Source organism: Lissotriton vulgaris, chromosome 3_1, assembly GCF_964263255.1.
Source record: "Lissotriton vulgaris chromosome 3_1, aLisVul1.2, whole genome shotgun sequence".
In the NCBI taxonomy this organism is placed as follows: domain Eukaryota; kingdom Metazoa; phylum Chordata; class Amphibia; order Caudata; family Salamandridae; genus Lissotriton; species Lissotriton vulgaris.
The window spans coordinates 1,862,175,951-1,862,192,464 of NC_141689.1; the positions used below are offsets into that span (position 1 = coordinate 1,862,175,951).

Below are 16,514 nucleotides of genomic sequence, written 5' to 3' on the forward strand. Positions count from 1 at the left end.
AATTGTTTTGAACTATGGCAGATTGCAGTGCAGTTAGTTCAAATTCAGTTTACAACAGAGCACAGACACTGCATTACGGGGTAAAGAAAGAAAGGTACCTTGTTGTACTCAAGATCCCAGCATTTCACCTGCTTATCTTCTCCACAAGAAAAAAGGTAAGGACTTCTCGCACTCACAATTACCCCACGCACAGTGCTAATATGCCCAGTTAGCGACAGCTTCAATTTGCCACTAGCCAAGTCCCAGATCTGAATTGATACAAGAAAGAAAAAAAATATTAGTGTAATAGTGTATGGCAAGAAGAAAGCTCAATCTAGGTATGCAACTACGTAATACAACGGGACTGGTTTATTAGAACAGTCAAAGTGGAGAAAGCAACTAAAGAACACAACTAGAAAACTAGAGGAGGCATGTCAGCTTGAATGAGTGAACGAAGGTATCCTAACTATATTTGAGATTCTACAGCCGTTTCATGAACCAAACAAGTACTGTTGGTAAAGCATGAAGGAGATGGGTTCCCACAACAGCTTTAAAAGACATCTACTAAATAAAATCAGAAACATAACATTCTGTTAAACATCAAACTAGAAAGACAGAGAAATAGGAGGTAGAGAGATACGTTTCAGATGAGGCTCCTCCGCTATGGCGGAATAGCATAACCCCCCTCCCCCCCCACCCCTGCCAACATTTTAAAAAAACATAAAAAAAGGTTTAAAACCAGTTTTATTTTCGTTTTAATTTAGCTTGGGGTGGGGCCGGGTTATGAGGGGGGAGTGGTGGGCCCTACCTACACCGCACATGTGGTTTTTGGCCGGCGGTCTCAGGGCGGTCGAAAACAACATGCGCAATGACCCCTCTCCAACCGCAGCTGCATTGCTGGGGCTGGAGAGAGACTCTCAGACTCCAAGTCAGTCCTGGAGTGCACATCATCGGCGCTCTAGCCAATCTTGAAGCTGGTCTCATGTGAGAGAAATTCAGGATTGGCCGCAGGGCAGGCTGGGAGCCTGTTCCTGCCTGCAGCGGTGGAGAGAAGTGGAAGAGCTCGACGCGATGCTGGAGCAGGTAAGTTAAATTTTTTATTTGTTGTCCTGTTCACCCAGTCTCTTTTGTAAAACATTTTTAACCTCCGATGTCCCCCGTCCCCGCTCTCCTGCTCCGCCTCTTCTCCCCAGAATGAGCCGCTCCTTTAATGATTAATTGCCAAATATCATCGATTTCTTTTACTAACCTTAATGGTTCTATCTGCGGACCCAGTAACAAACCACTGATTTCCAGGTTCTACTGCAATACACCTCACCCAGCCCAGGTGGCCACTGATGACCTGTGAAATAACACATAAAAAAACAAAATGAGAACAAAAAAAAACCCACAGTTGATTATAAATTAAGCACCCTTATATGGTTATTTTACCCAAAAGCAGGGGGAAAATAAGTGACAAAAAACAATGTCAAAGTACCTGCCTTTTATGCATGGAATATGAGACTAAATATCGAACTTTAAAACAACAAACATCATGCAGCAGAACAGTAATAGGTTACAATCGCCAACTATTAATCACAATCAATTCTTTAATTAAGAAAAGTGATCTAACAATGAAGAAAAGTTGACCAAACAATGGAAAACCTGCTTTATACATGGTAACTAAGCAACACTTATTTCTTACCCAAAGACTTAACCGCGGCGGCAATTCCGCCGCGGTGCGGCGGCTTAGCGCAGTAGGCAGGTCGCATCGGCCAACAGACGTGCGCAGCACTACGGAGGTAGTGGTTGCGCCGTCTGCTGTCCGACGAACGCAACAACGGGGTTAAAGAAATAGTATTGCTCTACAGCTTTGAAAAAGCACTCAACATTATTTATGATTATATTATTATACATTGTTAGCCTGAGGTCCATAGTACTGACAGCATTTAGTCATACTCAATCTGAGGGTGCAGCTGTATCACACCAACAAGTGAATACAACCATCTTCATCCACTTAAACAGTCCCAAACTATAACTCCTACTACTCCTACTCAACAAGCTGGCACAAACACGTTACCATACCTGTAGTAAACTAACCAGCCAAATGTCCTCAGAAAAATACCATACAACAAGACAAACCCTTGGGTTATGAAGTGAACCCTTACCAGTGAAATAATAACAGAGTTGCAACATACTATCACATCACCATAAAACTACAATGCATACAAACATCCAGATATGAAAACCATTCAACCACTACAGCACATTAAATAGTTTTCCAATGAAAACAGCTACTGGGTTAGAATGGGGATTAAACCATACGAATACAATTCAAACAATAGGCTCACAAGTACACTCATTTGCTGTGAAAACCTTCAGTAGCCCGCACAACACTATGAACAGAATGTCACAAATAAAATCAGCACATCCATCATCTTCATCCTGTCAACATTCTCCTGCATTCAACATTTCATGTGCGCGAAAGGAAATATTGTGGATTTGACAATGCTTTCAAGAAATGTGCTAGCAATAAGGTGCTTGCACATGACCAGACAGCACAGGGTAGTAAGAAAATCCAATGCAGATTTAAATAAAGAACAAGCAGGTTAAACAGGTCAACACGTGACACAGCTCAGTATACTCACTTCGACCAAAGAGATTTCAGAACTTACTCTGTAAAGTTTCCAGGGTGGATGCCACTGGGGTTTTGGCATAGTCTGAGCTTTCTTTACCATCAAGGCCATATTCTTGGTTCCACCTGATTCCATAGACATCTAAACAATCAAGAATGTGTATAATGGTTGGATATAAACTGATCAGTTATTTTCTATGCATTATCAAGACTTTTTTTATTTATATCAAGAAAATTTTATTGATGAGAATAATGAATATATAATGCAATACAAGTGATACAATCGATGCAATAGAGATATGCAAAAAGGGCTAAAATTGATAGGAAAATCAAGATATTAAATATAGATAATGAACAATAGCCCATGAGAGCTATAGATTTCATTCAAGTAAAAACCTCTACCAAGGCCTTAAAACATATGTATCACTATCAAATGTGGAGAATGCATTATCAAGACTTAATGAAAAGAGACGAATACATTAAACAAGCAAACACTGCCAGACCCTATCAGTAAGCCCATGTCTTCCTCTGGTGTAACAGCAGAAAGCCTACAAAAACTCCTAATAATTTTCGAAAGTTTGACTTAAGAGTCATATGAAAGATGCATCGAATTAAAACTGAAATGTGAAATTCTTTAGGGGCTGGAATGTGAATGCTTTGTGGTCTGTTACTGCCCTTGTACACATATAAAAGCAGGTGGAATGGGAAGAAGTAAAATATAAAAAACAGATGCACATCAATTACAGTTATGCTATGAAGAACGTTTATGCCACAAATAGACATTGAATGGGTTGGCAAAGAAAAACTTTAGCCCATACAGTACACCAAGGAACAGTCATACAACGTTTCATACTTCCAGGTAACACACAATTTCAAACTTTCCTTTATTAACATCCTCTCCAGATTGCAGGATAAGGAATTTATGGGACATACCTATTGGTAAAATTTGCTCTCCAATATAATAACTTTTCCCTGGACTTTGTGATGTGGCCAGCCATGTCCAGGTTTAGTCATATTTAGAGAAAGAAGAGCAGTTCTTTCACCCTAATTATTACCAGCTTGAAGAAGTCTCAGGTGAGGTCAGAGGGGAAGTCAGATAAGCGTTTATACTTTGTAACACCTCCAGGGTAACATCAGTATTTGCTTGGCAACAGTATACAAAAAAAGTGTTTGCCCTACAGTGCTGACAATGGATCCAGTATCAGAGGGCTGCTACAATTGGAGGCAGATGTCCCCTCACTGAAGTGCATTTAGTAGTGCCAACAAAAAATATGGTATGGCGTTAAGTTAGCTGCCTCAATGATCTGCACTACAGAAACTCACCAAGAGTGCTGATGTGAAAGCCCCCTGTGGCAGATTGGATATCCACCTTATCAGAAGAAACTGAATATCTTTAAACAAACAGAACCTAATACGTGTCCCAAGCTATGTATAGATGCAATGCTTGAAAGAAACCCAATAACAAGACCGGTAGTAAGGAAAAATAGTTCATGCATAAATTGACTAATAAGAAACCATTTCTTTAATAAGATATTAGGGATTCTAAAGCAGAGCATATATAATTTCTCTACAATTGACAAAATAACCTATATGTTGCTAAATGTATTACCGATTAGCAGTCATGAATAACTGAATTGTTTTGAAAATGGCTAGTATCGAATATGCTACTTACCAGTATGCATCTGTTCTTGGCATGTAGGGCTGCTGACATTCATATCTGTGCATAGATCGCCGCCTAGTGTTGAGTCCGGATGATCGCACATTGTTGTCCTGGAAGAGTCTTCGAAGTATCACGAGATAGGTGGCTCCTCCCCTGGACTACAGTGCGCATGGGCATCGACTCCATCCTCAGATTGTTTTTAGCCATTGTGGCCAAGATGGAGTGAAACTACGTGAATGATGACCATGCCAGAAGTATGTGTGAATGCTGCAGCCGCTACAGGCGCCGGGGAGGAGGGCGGGCAATATGAATGTCAGCAGCACTACATGCCAAGAACAGATGTATACTGGTAAGTTGCATATTCGGTTCGAGGCATGTGGGCTGCTGAATTCATATCTGTGCATAGAATACATAGCAGTCCCTCCATTACGGGCGGCCGCCCGTGCCAGCTGCAGCAGTTTGGAAAAGTGTTTTTAGGACAGCCTGCCCTACAGCTGCCTGCTGTTTGGAGTGCACATCAACACAGTAATGTTTTGTAAATGTGTGTGTGGTAGACCATGTGGCTGCTCTACATATGTCTTCCAAAGGAATATTTCCAAGGAAAGCCATGGAGGCCCCCAACTTTCGGGTGGAGTGGGCCCGCGGTGGAATGGTGAGAGTGCGCTTGGCTTTCTGATAGCAGATCTGAATACATTTAACGATCCACCTGGCTATACCAGTGTTGGAAATGGGGTTACCTTTGTGTTGTGGCGCAATGGCAACAAATAGTTGTTTAGTCTTCCGAAAATCTTTGGTCCTATCAATGTAGTACATTAGGGCCCTTTTGACGTCAAGTGTGTGGAGCATTCTCTCCGCAAGTGACTCTGGATTTTGGAAGAACACAGGTAATTCCATAGTCTGGTTGATATGGAACTGAGAAACTACCTTATGAAGGAATTTAGGGTTAGTGCGAAGCACCACCCTGTTGGAATGAATCTGAATAAATGGCTCTTGGATAGTTAGTAGACACAGAAGGGGGTTCCCCAAGGGTTAACTTTAGGATATAGGCAGGTAATGGGGGGAAAAACCAATGCAAATAGAAAAGACGAGAACCCTGCCTTGGGATATAAAGGCCCTAACAAAGGGGTCCAACAAATGTAGGTAGAGGGGTGATTAACCTAGGGGTTGACACTACACATCACAATCACATGGTCAAATCAAGGATAAACAGAACAATTCATATTTGAAAATATATATTTTTTTTATTGTTTTTAAGAATAGCAATGATATAAATATAAAGTTTTTTTTGTCACATATACAAAATAAATCACCAATAAAATAGACATAGATAAGCAAGCAATATAACTAAGAAGATTCTATCCTGCCCAGTATCGGCCACACTACACACACTCTAACTCATTCACTTCAATCTTTACCCACTCATTCCTATTTGATCTCATTCACCATTCAAGCTACATCCATTCATCTAATCCTGGCGAATACAACATAGGGATGGTTTCACGTGTTGTATAGGTCGGGATGTTTTAATCCAGGGAGATGGTTTTGACTACAGGTCCTGATGTAAAGAGGACAATAGTCATTTTCCTGGGGACATAAGCCTATAAGAATGAGATCAAATAGGAATGAGTGGGTAAAGATTGAAGTGAATGAGTTAGAGTGTGTGTAGTGTGGCCGATACTGGGCAGGATAGAATCTTCTTAGTTATATTGCTTGCTTATCTATGTCTATTTTATTGGTGATTTATTTTGTATATGTGACAAAAAAAACTTTATATTTATATCATTGCTATTCTTAAAAACAATAAAAAAAGATATATATTTTCAAATATGAATTGTTCTGTTTATCCTTGATTTGACCATGTGATTGTGATGTGTAGTGTCAACCCCTAGGTTAATCACCCCTCTACCTACATTTGTTGGACCCCTTTGTTAGGGCCTTTATATCCCAAGGCAGGGTTCTCGTCTTTTCTATTTGTCTTGGATAGTTAGTGCCTGGAGTTCACTAACTCGTTGTAGCGACGTAATCGCTATAAGGAAAGCCACTTTCCATGTCAAGAACTGAATCTCGCAGGAATGCAGTGGTTCAAAAGGGTGACCCATCAGCCTGGTGAGGACCACATTGAGGTTCCACTCGGGAGCTGGTGGCGTCCGCGCAGGAATGACTCTTTTGAGTCCTTTCAGAAAGGCTTTAATGGCAGGCACCCTGAAAAGTGAGAGGTGCTGTCCGTTTTGGAGATAAGCAGCCAATGCGGATAAATGTATACGAATGGAAGCATAGGCCAGATTACATTTGTACAGATGTAAGAGATAACAAATTATGTTTTGAATAGATGCATCCAGCGGGTTAATGTTGTGGTCTGCACAATAAATGACAAACCGCTTCCACTTCGCCGCATAGCATGCTCTGGTGGTGGGCTTCCTTGCCTCCCGGATGATGTCCATGCAGTCTGGAGGTAAGTTGAGGTAGCCAAACTCTAAGACCTCAGGAGCCAAATCGCCAGGTTGAGCTGTTGCGGATCTGGATGCTGAATGTCGCCATGGCTCTGCGTCAAAAGCCTGGGTGTGAGGCGCAGCCTTTGATGCGGTACCACGGACAGTTCCAGAAACGTGGTGTACCATGGTTGGCGAGCCCACGTCGGAGCAACCAGGATGAGAGTCATCGAGTGCTGCTTCAGCTTGCGTGCCACCAGCGGTATTAGAGGTGCTGGGGAAAAAGCGTACGCAAATTTGCCTGACCAGTTCATCCATATCGCATTACCTTACGACTGTGGGTGTGGAAACCTGGCGGTAAAGTTTTGGCATTTTGCGTTCTCCTTTGATGCGAACAGGTCTATCTCTGGATGACCCCACCTTTGGAAGTACGGGTGGAGTACTGATGGATGTATTTTCGACTCGTGCATTTGGTGGCTGTACCTGCTGAGCAGGTCCGCCATCTGATTGTCCTTGCCTGGGAGGTGTTCTGCCATGAGGAAGATGTTTCTCTGAATGGCCCACTTCCACATGCTCTGAGCCAGATGAGACAACTGTGGAGAGTGTGTTCCTCCCTATTTCTGGATATAGTACATGGCCGTCATGTTGTCCGTCCGGATCAACACGACCTTGTTGCACAGATGTACTTTGAAGGCTTTCATTGCCACGAAGATCGCCATCAGTTCTAGAACATTGATGTGCATCTTCCTTTGCTGTGGTGTCCATAGTCCCTGCACAGTGTAGTGGAGTACATGAGCTCCCCATCCCTAGAGAGAAGCGTCCGTCATCAGAATGATCTGTGGAACAGGCTCTTGGAACGGTCGTCCCTTGCAAAGGTTTTGTGGATTCCACCAATGCAGAGAGTTGTATGCCCGACCGCTCACCAACACTAGGTCTTTCAACTGTCCGTGAGCCTGAGTCCACTGATGTGCTAAGCACTCCTGAAGCGGACGCATATGTAGTCTCGCGTGCGGGACTATGGAGATGCAGGAGGCCATCATGCCTATCAACTGCATGAAAACTCGCGCTGGTTTTAAGGCCTTGGTAGAGGTTTTTACTTGAATGAAATCTATAGCTCTCATGGAGTGTTGAGGTCTGAATTTTTGTATCAGCGATTGAATGCTGCTGACCCTCACTGAATTCGGCTGTGCTGTGGCTGCCAGAGTGTTTATCGTCGCACCCAGATACTGCTGTATGTGGGCGGGTTGCAGGTGGGACTTTGGGTAATTCAGTGAGAATCCCAGATAGTGAAGAAGGTGAATGGTGTGGGACGTGTGGGACATGTGGTCGGCACACTGCTGGGCCGACTTTGCCTGGATGAGCCAGTCGTCCAGATAAGGGTAGACGTGAATGTTTTGTCTCCTCAGGTGTGCCGCCACCGTCGCCAGGCACTTTGTAAACACCCTGGGTGCCGTGGTGACCCCGAAAGGCAGAACCTTGAACTGGTAATGTTGGTTGTGGATGGTGAACCGGAGGTATTTTTTTGTGTGACAGGTGTAGCGGAATATGAAAATACGCATCCTTCAGATTTAAAGTTGCGAGAAAATCCCCCTGACTGAGCAACGGTAGGACTTGCTGCAGGGTCAGCATGTGAAAGTGCTCGGATAGGATGTACTGATTGAGGGGTCTGAGGTCCAGTATGGGTCTGAGGGACATGTCCTTTTTGGTATTAAGAAGTACAGTGAGTAAACTCCTGTGCCTGTTTCTTTCACAGGCACGAGCTCGATTGCCCCTTTTTGCAGCATGACGAGGACTTCCTGCTGCAATAAGTGCAAATGCTCGGCGGACATAGGACGGTGCCTTGGGGGTATGTTGGGTGGAGTGGATGTTAACTCCAGACAATAACCGTACTGTATAAGCTGTGTGACCCACCTGTCTGTGGTGATGGACTTGCAGACTGGCAGGAACTGTTGAAGTCTCCCCCGACAGGTGTTGCGTGGTCGGGGGGGGCAGTGACAAGGCGTCACTGTTTGTTAGTGGCGGAGGATCTGGAGTTGTTGTTTCCACGACCTCTGCCTTTGGCGCTGTTTCAACGATATCCACCACGACTCTGTTTGGTATATGTGGTCTGCGTGCCGCCTTTATAGAACTGTGTGGTTTGGGAGAGCTGGCCTCTGGAAACACCACTAGTGCTTGAGCGACGAAAAGAACCACCCCTGAACTGCTGGGACTGCAGAGCCCCCATGGACTTAGCAGTTTGTGTCCTTTTTGATTTTCTCCAAGGTGGTGTCCACCTCTGGGCCAAATAGATGATCAGGGTTTACTGTCTGATTGAGAATGGTGGTCTGTATCTCCGGCTTGAATCCTGAGATTCTGAGCCAGGCATGCCGTCTCAGCATGACACTAGTGTTAATAGCTCTGGCCGCGTTGTCTGCCGTGTCCAGTGCACATTTAATAGAAGCATTTGATATGAGCTTCCCCTCTTGGATGAGCATCTCAGCTGCCTCTTTGTATTCGTCTGGCAGGTGCTGTAACAGGGTCTCCAGTGTGTCGTAACGTGCCCTGTCATACCTGGCTAGAAGTGCTTGTGTATTTGAAATACGCCAGATATTGGCCGCTTGAGCTGCCACCCTTTTCCCTGATGCCTCAAACACCTTAGATTCCTTATCTGGGGGAGGAGCATCACCCATTGTTTGTGAATTAGCCCTCTTCCGGGCATTAGAAACAACAAGAGAGTCCAAAGGCAACTGTCCCTTGATGGAAGTAGGGTCACCAGGTGCTGGTTTATACTTTTTTTCAATCCTAGGGTTTATCACCCTGGCTCTCGTAGGCTCTTTAAAGATCTCCCCAGCATGCTTCAAGACACCCTTCAACATAGGCAGAGTCTTAACAGTCCTCTCCGAGACGGAAAAGGTGTCAAAAAGAAAGTCCACTTCAATGGGGTCAGCATGGAGCTGGACGTCATGATTCTTTGCTGCCCTTCCAATAAGGGCATTAAACGCAGCTGAATCCTCTGTAGGCAACTTTTAACCGCATACATCTGAGTGTCTGGGGTTGAGTGAGGATCACCTGGGTCAGCAGCACCTGCCCAGGGTTCATTGGTATCCTCTGGCTCAGTGTAGACAGGATAGCTGTATTCATCCTCATCACCTTCCCCAGTGTCCACATCTGAATAAGTGGGTGAGACATCATGGCCATGTGGAGAAACCGGTTCCACAAGAACAGGGGTCGAAGTAGAATCCTTTTTCTTCTTCAGTGGAATTTTATAGGACTCCATTGGCTGTTCTGGGGCAATTTTCCGCTTATGAAGGCAAAGCCTGCCTGTTTCGGCATCAATAAATTGTTCTTGTTGTTCTTCCAACGAAGATTGTCGATGCTTTAAGGCCGGGACCACTGTCGTCGACTTCGGCACCGAGGACACCTTCTCGGGCACGTTGGCCATTCTAGGGGCGAAAGCCTTCGGCGCCACTTTCGGCGGCAACGTGAAGTGAAGGGGCGTAGACGCTTTCTGAGGTTTATCGACAGGCTTCGAAGGTGGAGGTTTTGGCCCGACACTTGAGGACTTGTCCTTGATGCGCTGTAGGGAGTCCGCCACTTGCTTGGAGAAAGCGGCGGACGGCTGCGTCGACTCGACTGAATCCTTTGAGGCACCACTAGACGTGGACTCGTGGGTCGGTTCGCTCTTGGCCTTGTCTGGTCGACGCGGAGTCTCGAGAACCTTTGGATCACTGAGCCTTTTGTCGGTGTCGACCGTCTTCGGCGCCGATTTGTTCGGCTTGACTGCCTTGACCTTCGTCTTCGGCGTGCCAGACTTCGTCTCGACGCCCTTGAGCTGTTTCTTCGGGTCGATAACGCCCTTTTGCTTTGTCGGTGCCGACCTGTCCGAGTGCTTTGAGCCAACCAAAGCAATATGCACCTTCGGTTTCGAGGGGGGCACCAGTGCTTTCACTTGCGTCGAGACCAGTGTCTTCACTTTCGGTTTCGATTTCGCAGGGTGTGGTTCAATAGCAATGTCCGTAGCCGAGCCCGAAGGCGGGGCCGTAGAACCCACTGGAAGATCTTGGGTAAGGCCTAGTGGCGATCCCTCGACCTGAGCCTTTTGAAGCGTTTCGGCCCCAATGTCAGTGTGAGTTAGCTCTTCGCTCGAGCTATCTTCCATGGCCCCAAAGGCCCCGTCGTCGTCTCCTACCTCGTCGACGACTTCTTCCAGGTCGAGCATTTCAAGATCCACGTCGTAGTTGTGGTCGACCTCAGATGCGGAATTTGACAGGTTCTCACGAACTTCCCGGTCAGCTCCTTCTTCATCCCCGGCATCGAATATGTTCACTGGCGCCGGTGTAGTCTGCTGGGCCTCCTGGCGCGCAGCGCGACGATGCAAAAGAGTCTTCTTGGATCGAAAACGGGAACAAGCCATGCAACTGGCTTCATCATGATCCGGCGAGAGACACTTGTTGCACACCGGGTGGACGTTGATGTGAGGATATTTTGAGTTGCACACGGGACATCTCTTGAACGGATTCCGTTCCATGATGGTCCGTCGATAAGGTCTCTGGCGTCGACTGGGCCTTCAGCGACGAAAGTACGCGGCTCTCTGGAATCCGGCTCGAAACTGAGCTGGAAAAATCGGGCACCGAACGCAAGACTATACCGACGAAAAGCTAAAGGCCTTTTGGCCTTAAGAAAGTTTTATATCTATTCCGACTAGAGTGAACCAATATACATCCGAACCCAATGGCGGAAAAAAACACAATTTGAGGATGGAGTCGATGCCCATGCGCACTGTAGTCCAGGGGAAGAGCCACCTATCTTGTGATACTTCGAAGACTCTTCCAGGACAACAATGTGCGATCATCCGGACCCAACACTAGGCGGCGATCTATGCACAGATATGAATTCAGCAGCCCACATGCCTCGAACACATTTGTCCCTCCTTTCAAAAAAGGCAGTCGATCCCTCCAGGTTATTTCACCAGGCTCCTTTGGCAAAACCAATAGGCTATTTTATATTGCAAACATGTCATGGGAATAAAATGATGGGTTGGCCGTCACCCCATGCTGTCAGTATACAGGTTTATAGTGGTGGGTGGAATAAAAATATGAATGGCAACTGAACAGACTAAAGGCTTAAGAGGGCACATATGGCTAGATATATGCATTTTATTTCAATATAAGGGAATTTTTTTATTACATGAAGGTGGCGAGACAGCTAACTCACTACAGGAGACCTGAAAAGGAATAGATTTTCTCATCAAGTAAATGTGAAAGCATGGATCATCTACAATAAGTTCAATGTACCACTGCCCATAAACATAACTGCCTCTCTTGGAGCACTGTTAGTTCCATTCCTGACAAGAATACAGCTTGCAGTGCCAATTGTACCGAAGGCATTTCCGCATTCTTTGCCATTGACACAACCCTTAAATAAATATGGCCTGTTTAAACCAGGCCAGACCAGCATAGAATCTTCAAAATACGTAATGTTAAACTTTTGCAGCATATATCCACACCAACAATGAATTTAGAAAATAGCTAATGAAACCTGGTCAGCTATCCGTTAAGACACTCACCAGAGATACCCCAAGAGGCTGAGAACGTTCACTTACTCCAGAAGCGGTTCGCGGAGCATCTATCCTGTTTGTAAAAATGAAAAGGAAATCATTCTTTTAAGGCAACTGGATTCACACAGATATCACTTTAAATGGGTGACACAAGATTGCCTAACCTGCAGGGCTAGATTTGTAAATTCAAGTAAAATATTGTAATTTTAAACAACCCTACTAAAGAAAATAGAGCATCAGAAGCATAAATATTGGTACAGGCACGCTGCCATCAAAATGTCAATACACTAATCTACAGACTCTGTTGGCAAATCCAGTAGAAGACACCTCTGAGACCCACTAGGTTAAACAACAGTTTTTAGTGGTGCAGTACAGTATCCGCCAAGCTGTGCAGCATAGCTAAAGAATAATCACATTTTTAAAAAAGCCTATGACGCAGTGACCCTAACCGATCTGTAGGCATATCACCACACATGCACACGCCTACAAAATGAAACAGATATTTTTTCTATTTTTGTTAACCAATCAGAGTTAGATCTGTAAATTAAAAGAAAAAAATTTGCATAAGCAAATTTTGTTTCCCAAAGTGGGTGAGGCAGAAGCAACACAGGAGTGCAGAGACAGAACTTGGGGCTGGAAGCAACACTGGGTAAGCGGGTTGGAGGGCAAAGAAAAACAAACAGGCGAGAGCGAATGCAACAAAGCCAGGGAGAGAAGCAAATGAGAGAGAAAGCAGTGCCGCGGGAGAAGCATGTGAGTGCATAATGGAGAGGCAAAAGGAGAAGTACACATGCGAATGAGCGCAACATGCAATAAGACGGGGCTTGAGAAGTACATGATGGAGGCAGCTGGAAACACACTTGTGTAGTGCTTAAGACAAAGTATTTCTCTAAACGTGAGCAGTGGAAGGACAGAAGGTAACTGGGTATGTTCCAAGGGCAGGACGGAGAAGATGGAAAAGGCAAGCGACTGAATAAGAAGCAGGCAAATGAGAATGACAGTAAATCCAACCAAAGGTAAGCAATGAGTGGGCTGCAAGCCCCTCTAGGTTCTTGCTAAGCCCACAATGGATCTTTTGCAACCAGACAGCTATACTGTCTGGAAAGCTCAGCTTAAAAATGGTTTCCTTGGACATTGCTGTTAGCAATCTCTTTTAAGGTTTCACCGCCCACCAGCTGAATCCACCACCCACTTAGATTTGTATGTAATAAGTGTCTTTATGGTGAAATATATTTAAAAGCGAATAGAATTCAGCATTCGATCCTTTAGTCTGATGTTAGTAGCTTCCCAATCTAACCCTCAATTGAATTGGAGATTAAATGATACCCATCTCTACCACCGTCACCTCCAAGTGGCAGCAAGCTCAGGTAGGAGTAGGAACAAAAAAGCCAAGAGTCTCTGAAGGCACCTCTGTAGAAGCGTAGGGTCGCAAACAGGTAGTGTGGAGACTGGTTGTGCTGCAAAGAATTGGAGCATGATAGGGCTGAGCCAATGAATGTTCAGGTTGGACATCAACACCAGTATCAGATTTTCCTCTGGCATCGGCACCGGCATCAATAAATGAGGGACCAAAGTGGGTCTTGCAGCCAGTATAGAAATTTGCACTGGAGTGGTTGCTGAATCAGAGACAGGTTCAAGTGCTTCAGACATAGCTGAAGATGGACCTACTGAAGGTAATCAAACTGAGTGCCTCTACAGAAACTTGGTGCCCAAGTCGTGCCAGACAGAGCTGAAAGAGTGCCTACGATACGCAGTATGCACTCTTTAAAGGCCTCAACCTGCTGCAGCATCACCGATGGTTGGGGGACTCGAGCACATCAGGATCAGCTGCAGAATTGTCTCCTCAATCAGAAAAAAGTTCTTGCAGGAGAGGCCTTGAGTGAAGTAGCGGTTATGGCCCTCAACTTGGCGCAAGAGGGAAACTTGAGCGAGGCCTGTAATGAGCCACATACAGCTTTACTTCAAGGTGCCCGGATCTCATTAAGGTGCATGAGGGCACATTGTAGGAAGCTGGGTTTCTATTGCAGTAACCCCCACACTTTTTGCCAGATTTCAGATGCACTTTGATTTGATGTGCCCTGGGTCCCTGCTAATCAGGTTCCCAGTGCCTGTTTTCTTTCCCAAAACTGTACATTTGTACCCCCAATTGGCTAGTCTCTGGTCACATGTAAGTCCCTTGTAAAAGGTACCATGGGTACCAAGGGCACTGTGATCATAAAAGGCCTTGAAGTGCTGCAGAACCTACAGTGCCCCCCTTAGAGGCTCTGTGCCTTAACACCCACACACTGCAATTGCAGACTGCATGTTTTGGTGCAGAGAAAAGCGAAGAGTAGACATGGCACGCGTCCATGTGTCCCATGCCTAGACCCCGCTGCCGGAGGCCTAGGTAAGCCACCTCTCTAGCAGGGTGCACTAGCCCTCAGGAGATGGTACAGTGGCATGAGCCCTGTACCCCTACAGTGTATAAGTTCATTCTTATACATTGTAAGTGTAGCAAAGCCATAAAGAGCATAAGGACTGGGAGTTGGTCATTACAAATCCACAGCTTCATAATGGCTTTACTAAAACCTGTGATGTTTGGTAGCATACTTCTCAGCACATTAAACCGATATTGATGCCAGTGTGAAATTTATTGTAAAATGCACTCATATGGCATCTTAGAGATGCCCCATGAAAAACAACCAGCCTCTGGTGGGGTCCCTGACTTGTAAACACCAGGCTGCCACCACGAGACATGTTTCTGGACCCCTGAGGCGTGAGCCTTCATTCCCTGTGCCCAGAAACAAAACCTTTCCTGGGCAGAGGTGGTGACACCTCTCCCAGGCCAGGAAGAGCCATCTGTGGCAGAGGAGTTTCAAAGGCATTCCGCCTTTGCAACGTGACCCCCAACTTCTCCTACCATCAGTAGCAGGCCCCCTTCCCGTCTCCCCTCCTTTTTGGTGGGAAAAATTAAAACAGCTCAGAAGGTGTGCCCACTCTTCAGTGCCCGCCATCTTGCCAATTGCAGGCACTCTCTAATCTGGATTACGGTTTGTACCCACTCCCCCAAGGGTGTAGTCACCCTAAGGTCAGTAGCCCATTGGCTACTGACCTCGAGACTCTTAAAACTCTCCCTAAATACAGTATTTAGGGGGCAGCTCTGAATCAAGAAGGGAGATTCCTGCAACCTACGAAGAAGGATGATGTAAGAAGACACCCAGCAGAGGAGACTGCAGAGAAGAACGGACTTGGCCCCAGCCCTACCGGCAAAAGAAGCTCCCATGACAGACTCTGAGCCTGCAGAGAAAACTGACGCCTGGAACCACCACTGCACTCGACGCCTACAGCCCGAATCAGAGCGGCTCACCCGTCCCAGCGAGGTCCCCCAGTGCTCCAGAGTCTGTGTCCACCGTGGGTTGATCCCTCTAGTACTCCCCGATGTCACCTGCGGCCTCTGCACGGAGAACCCCCCAACCTTCGAGTGGCACGGTAAGGTGAAATCCAACCTCAAAAGACACCCCTGCCTCCAGCCGCCCTGTGCCCTGGAGAAGAGAACACGAGGTGCACTTACGTTCCGAGCCCTCCAGCTTACCTGTACAATTGTTGGTTCCTCCTGGAAGGCTTCCTAGACCAAGCCTGCAGCTAGAAACCAACACCAGCAATCCTCATTGAAAAAAACAGGGCACCCAATGCCAAAACAGCACCCTGTACCTGGTTTCCCTTGTGCCGCTGTGGGTGCACCTTATGTGCTAAACCGGATCCCCTTTGCCCCGAGCCTAAAACCAGGAGCTTTGCTCCAACAACCTTGTGGCCTGCTCGTGAGCAGCCACCGACCGGAGGATAACATTGGGAATCAGAACTCTGAACTAGGCTGCCCTGGTGCTGCTGAGGGTGCTTTGAAAGTGCATCCTTGACCCTTGGGGAATCCTGCTTCTAACCCCAGAAAGCGAACTCCCAAACCGAAGTACTACCGTTAAGTCGATAACATTGTTTCTCCCATAGGACTGCATTGAACTGATTTTTTGTGAAAATTGTTTTAAATGTGGAGTTAATTTGTATGAAACTCTAAGAAACTGCAAATATACAAGAACTGACTTACTTATCTTTTCTCTAGGAAATGTCCCAATGTGATATCTCGTCATATCACACTGAGTAAAAAAAGTAACTTGAAAAGTAATATGGAAAATAACTGAAAAGTAATTTAAAATGCTTTACAACCAAATGACTTACCTGTAACCAATCCTACTGCATTCAACTGCATTCAAACTGTATTTAACTGCATTATTCATTCAAAGTGTTATTATACTTAACTATCAG

At 45.7% G+C, this 16,514-nt stretch overlaps 1 protein-coding gene across 1 annotated transcript in view; it reads right to left on the reverse strand.

Annotated features, from left to right (window-relative positions):
- PLRG1 (pleiotropic regulator 1) overlaps nucleotides 1-16,514 on the reverse strand; it is a 165,243-nt gene that overhangs the window by 67,873 nt on the left and 80,856 nt on the right. The window contains exons 6-9 of the mRNA XM_086962327.1: nucleotides 12,228-12,291; nucleotides 2,634-2,735; nucleotides 1,229-1,321; nucleotides 99-248 (exon numbers count right to left, since the gene is read on the reverse strand). Of these exons, the coding sequence (XP_086818453.1) occupies nucleotides 99-248; nucleotides 1,229-1,321; nucleotides 2,634-2,735; nucleotides 12,228-12,291 (409 nt within the window). The remainder of the gene's footprint in view (nucleotides 1-98; nucleotides 249-1,228; nucleotides 1,322-2,633; nucleotides 2,736-12,227; nucleotides 12,292-16,514) is intronic.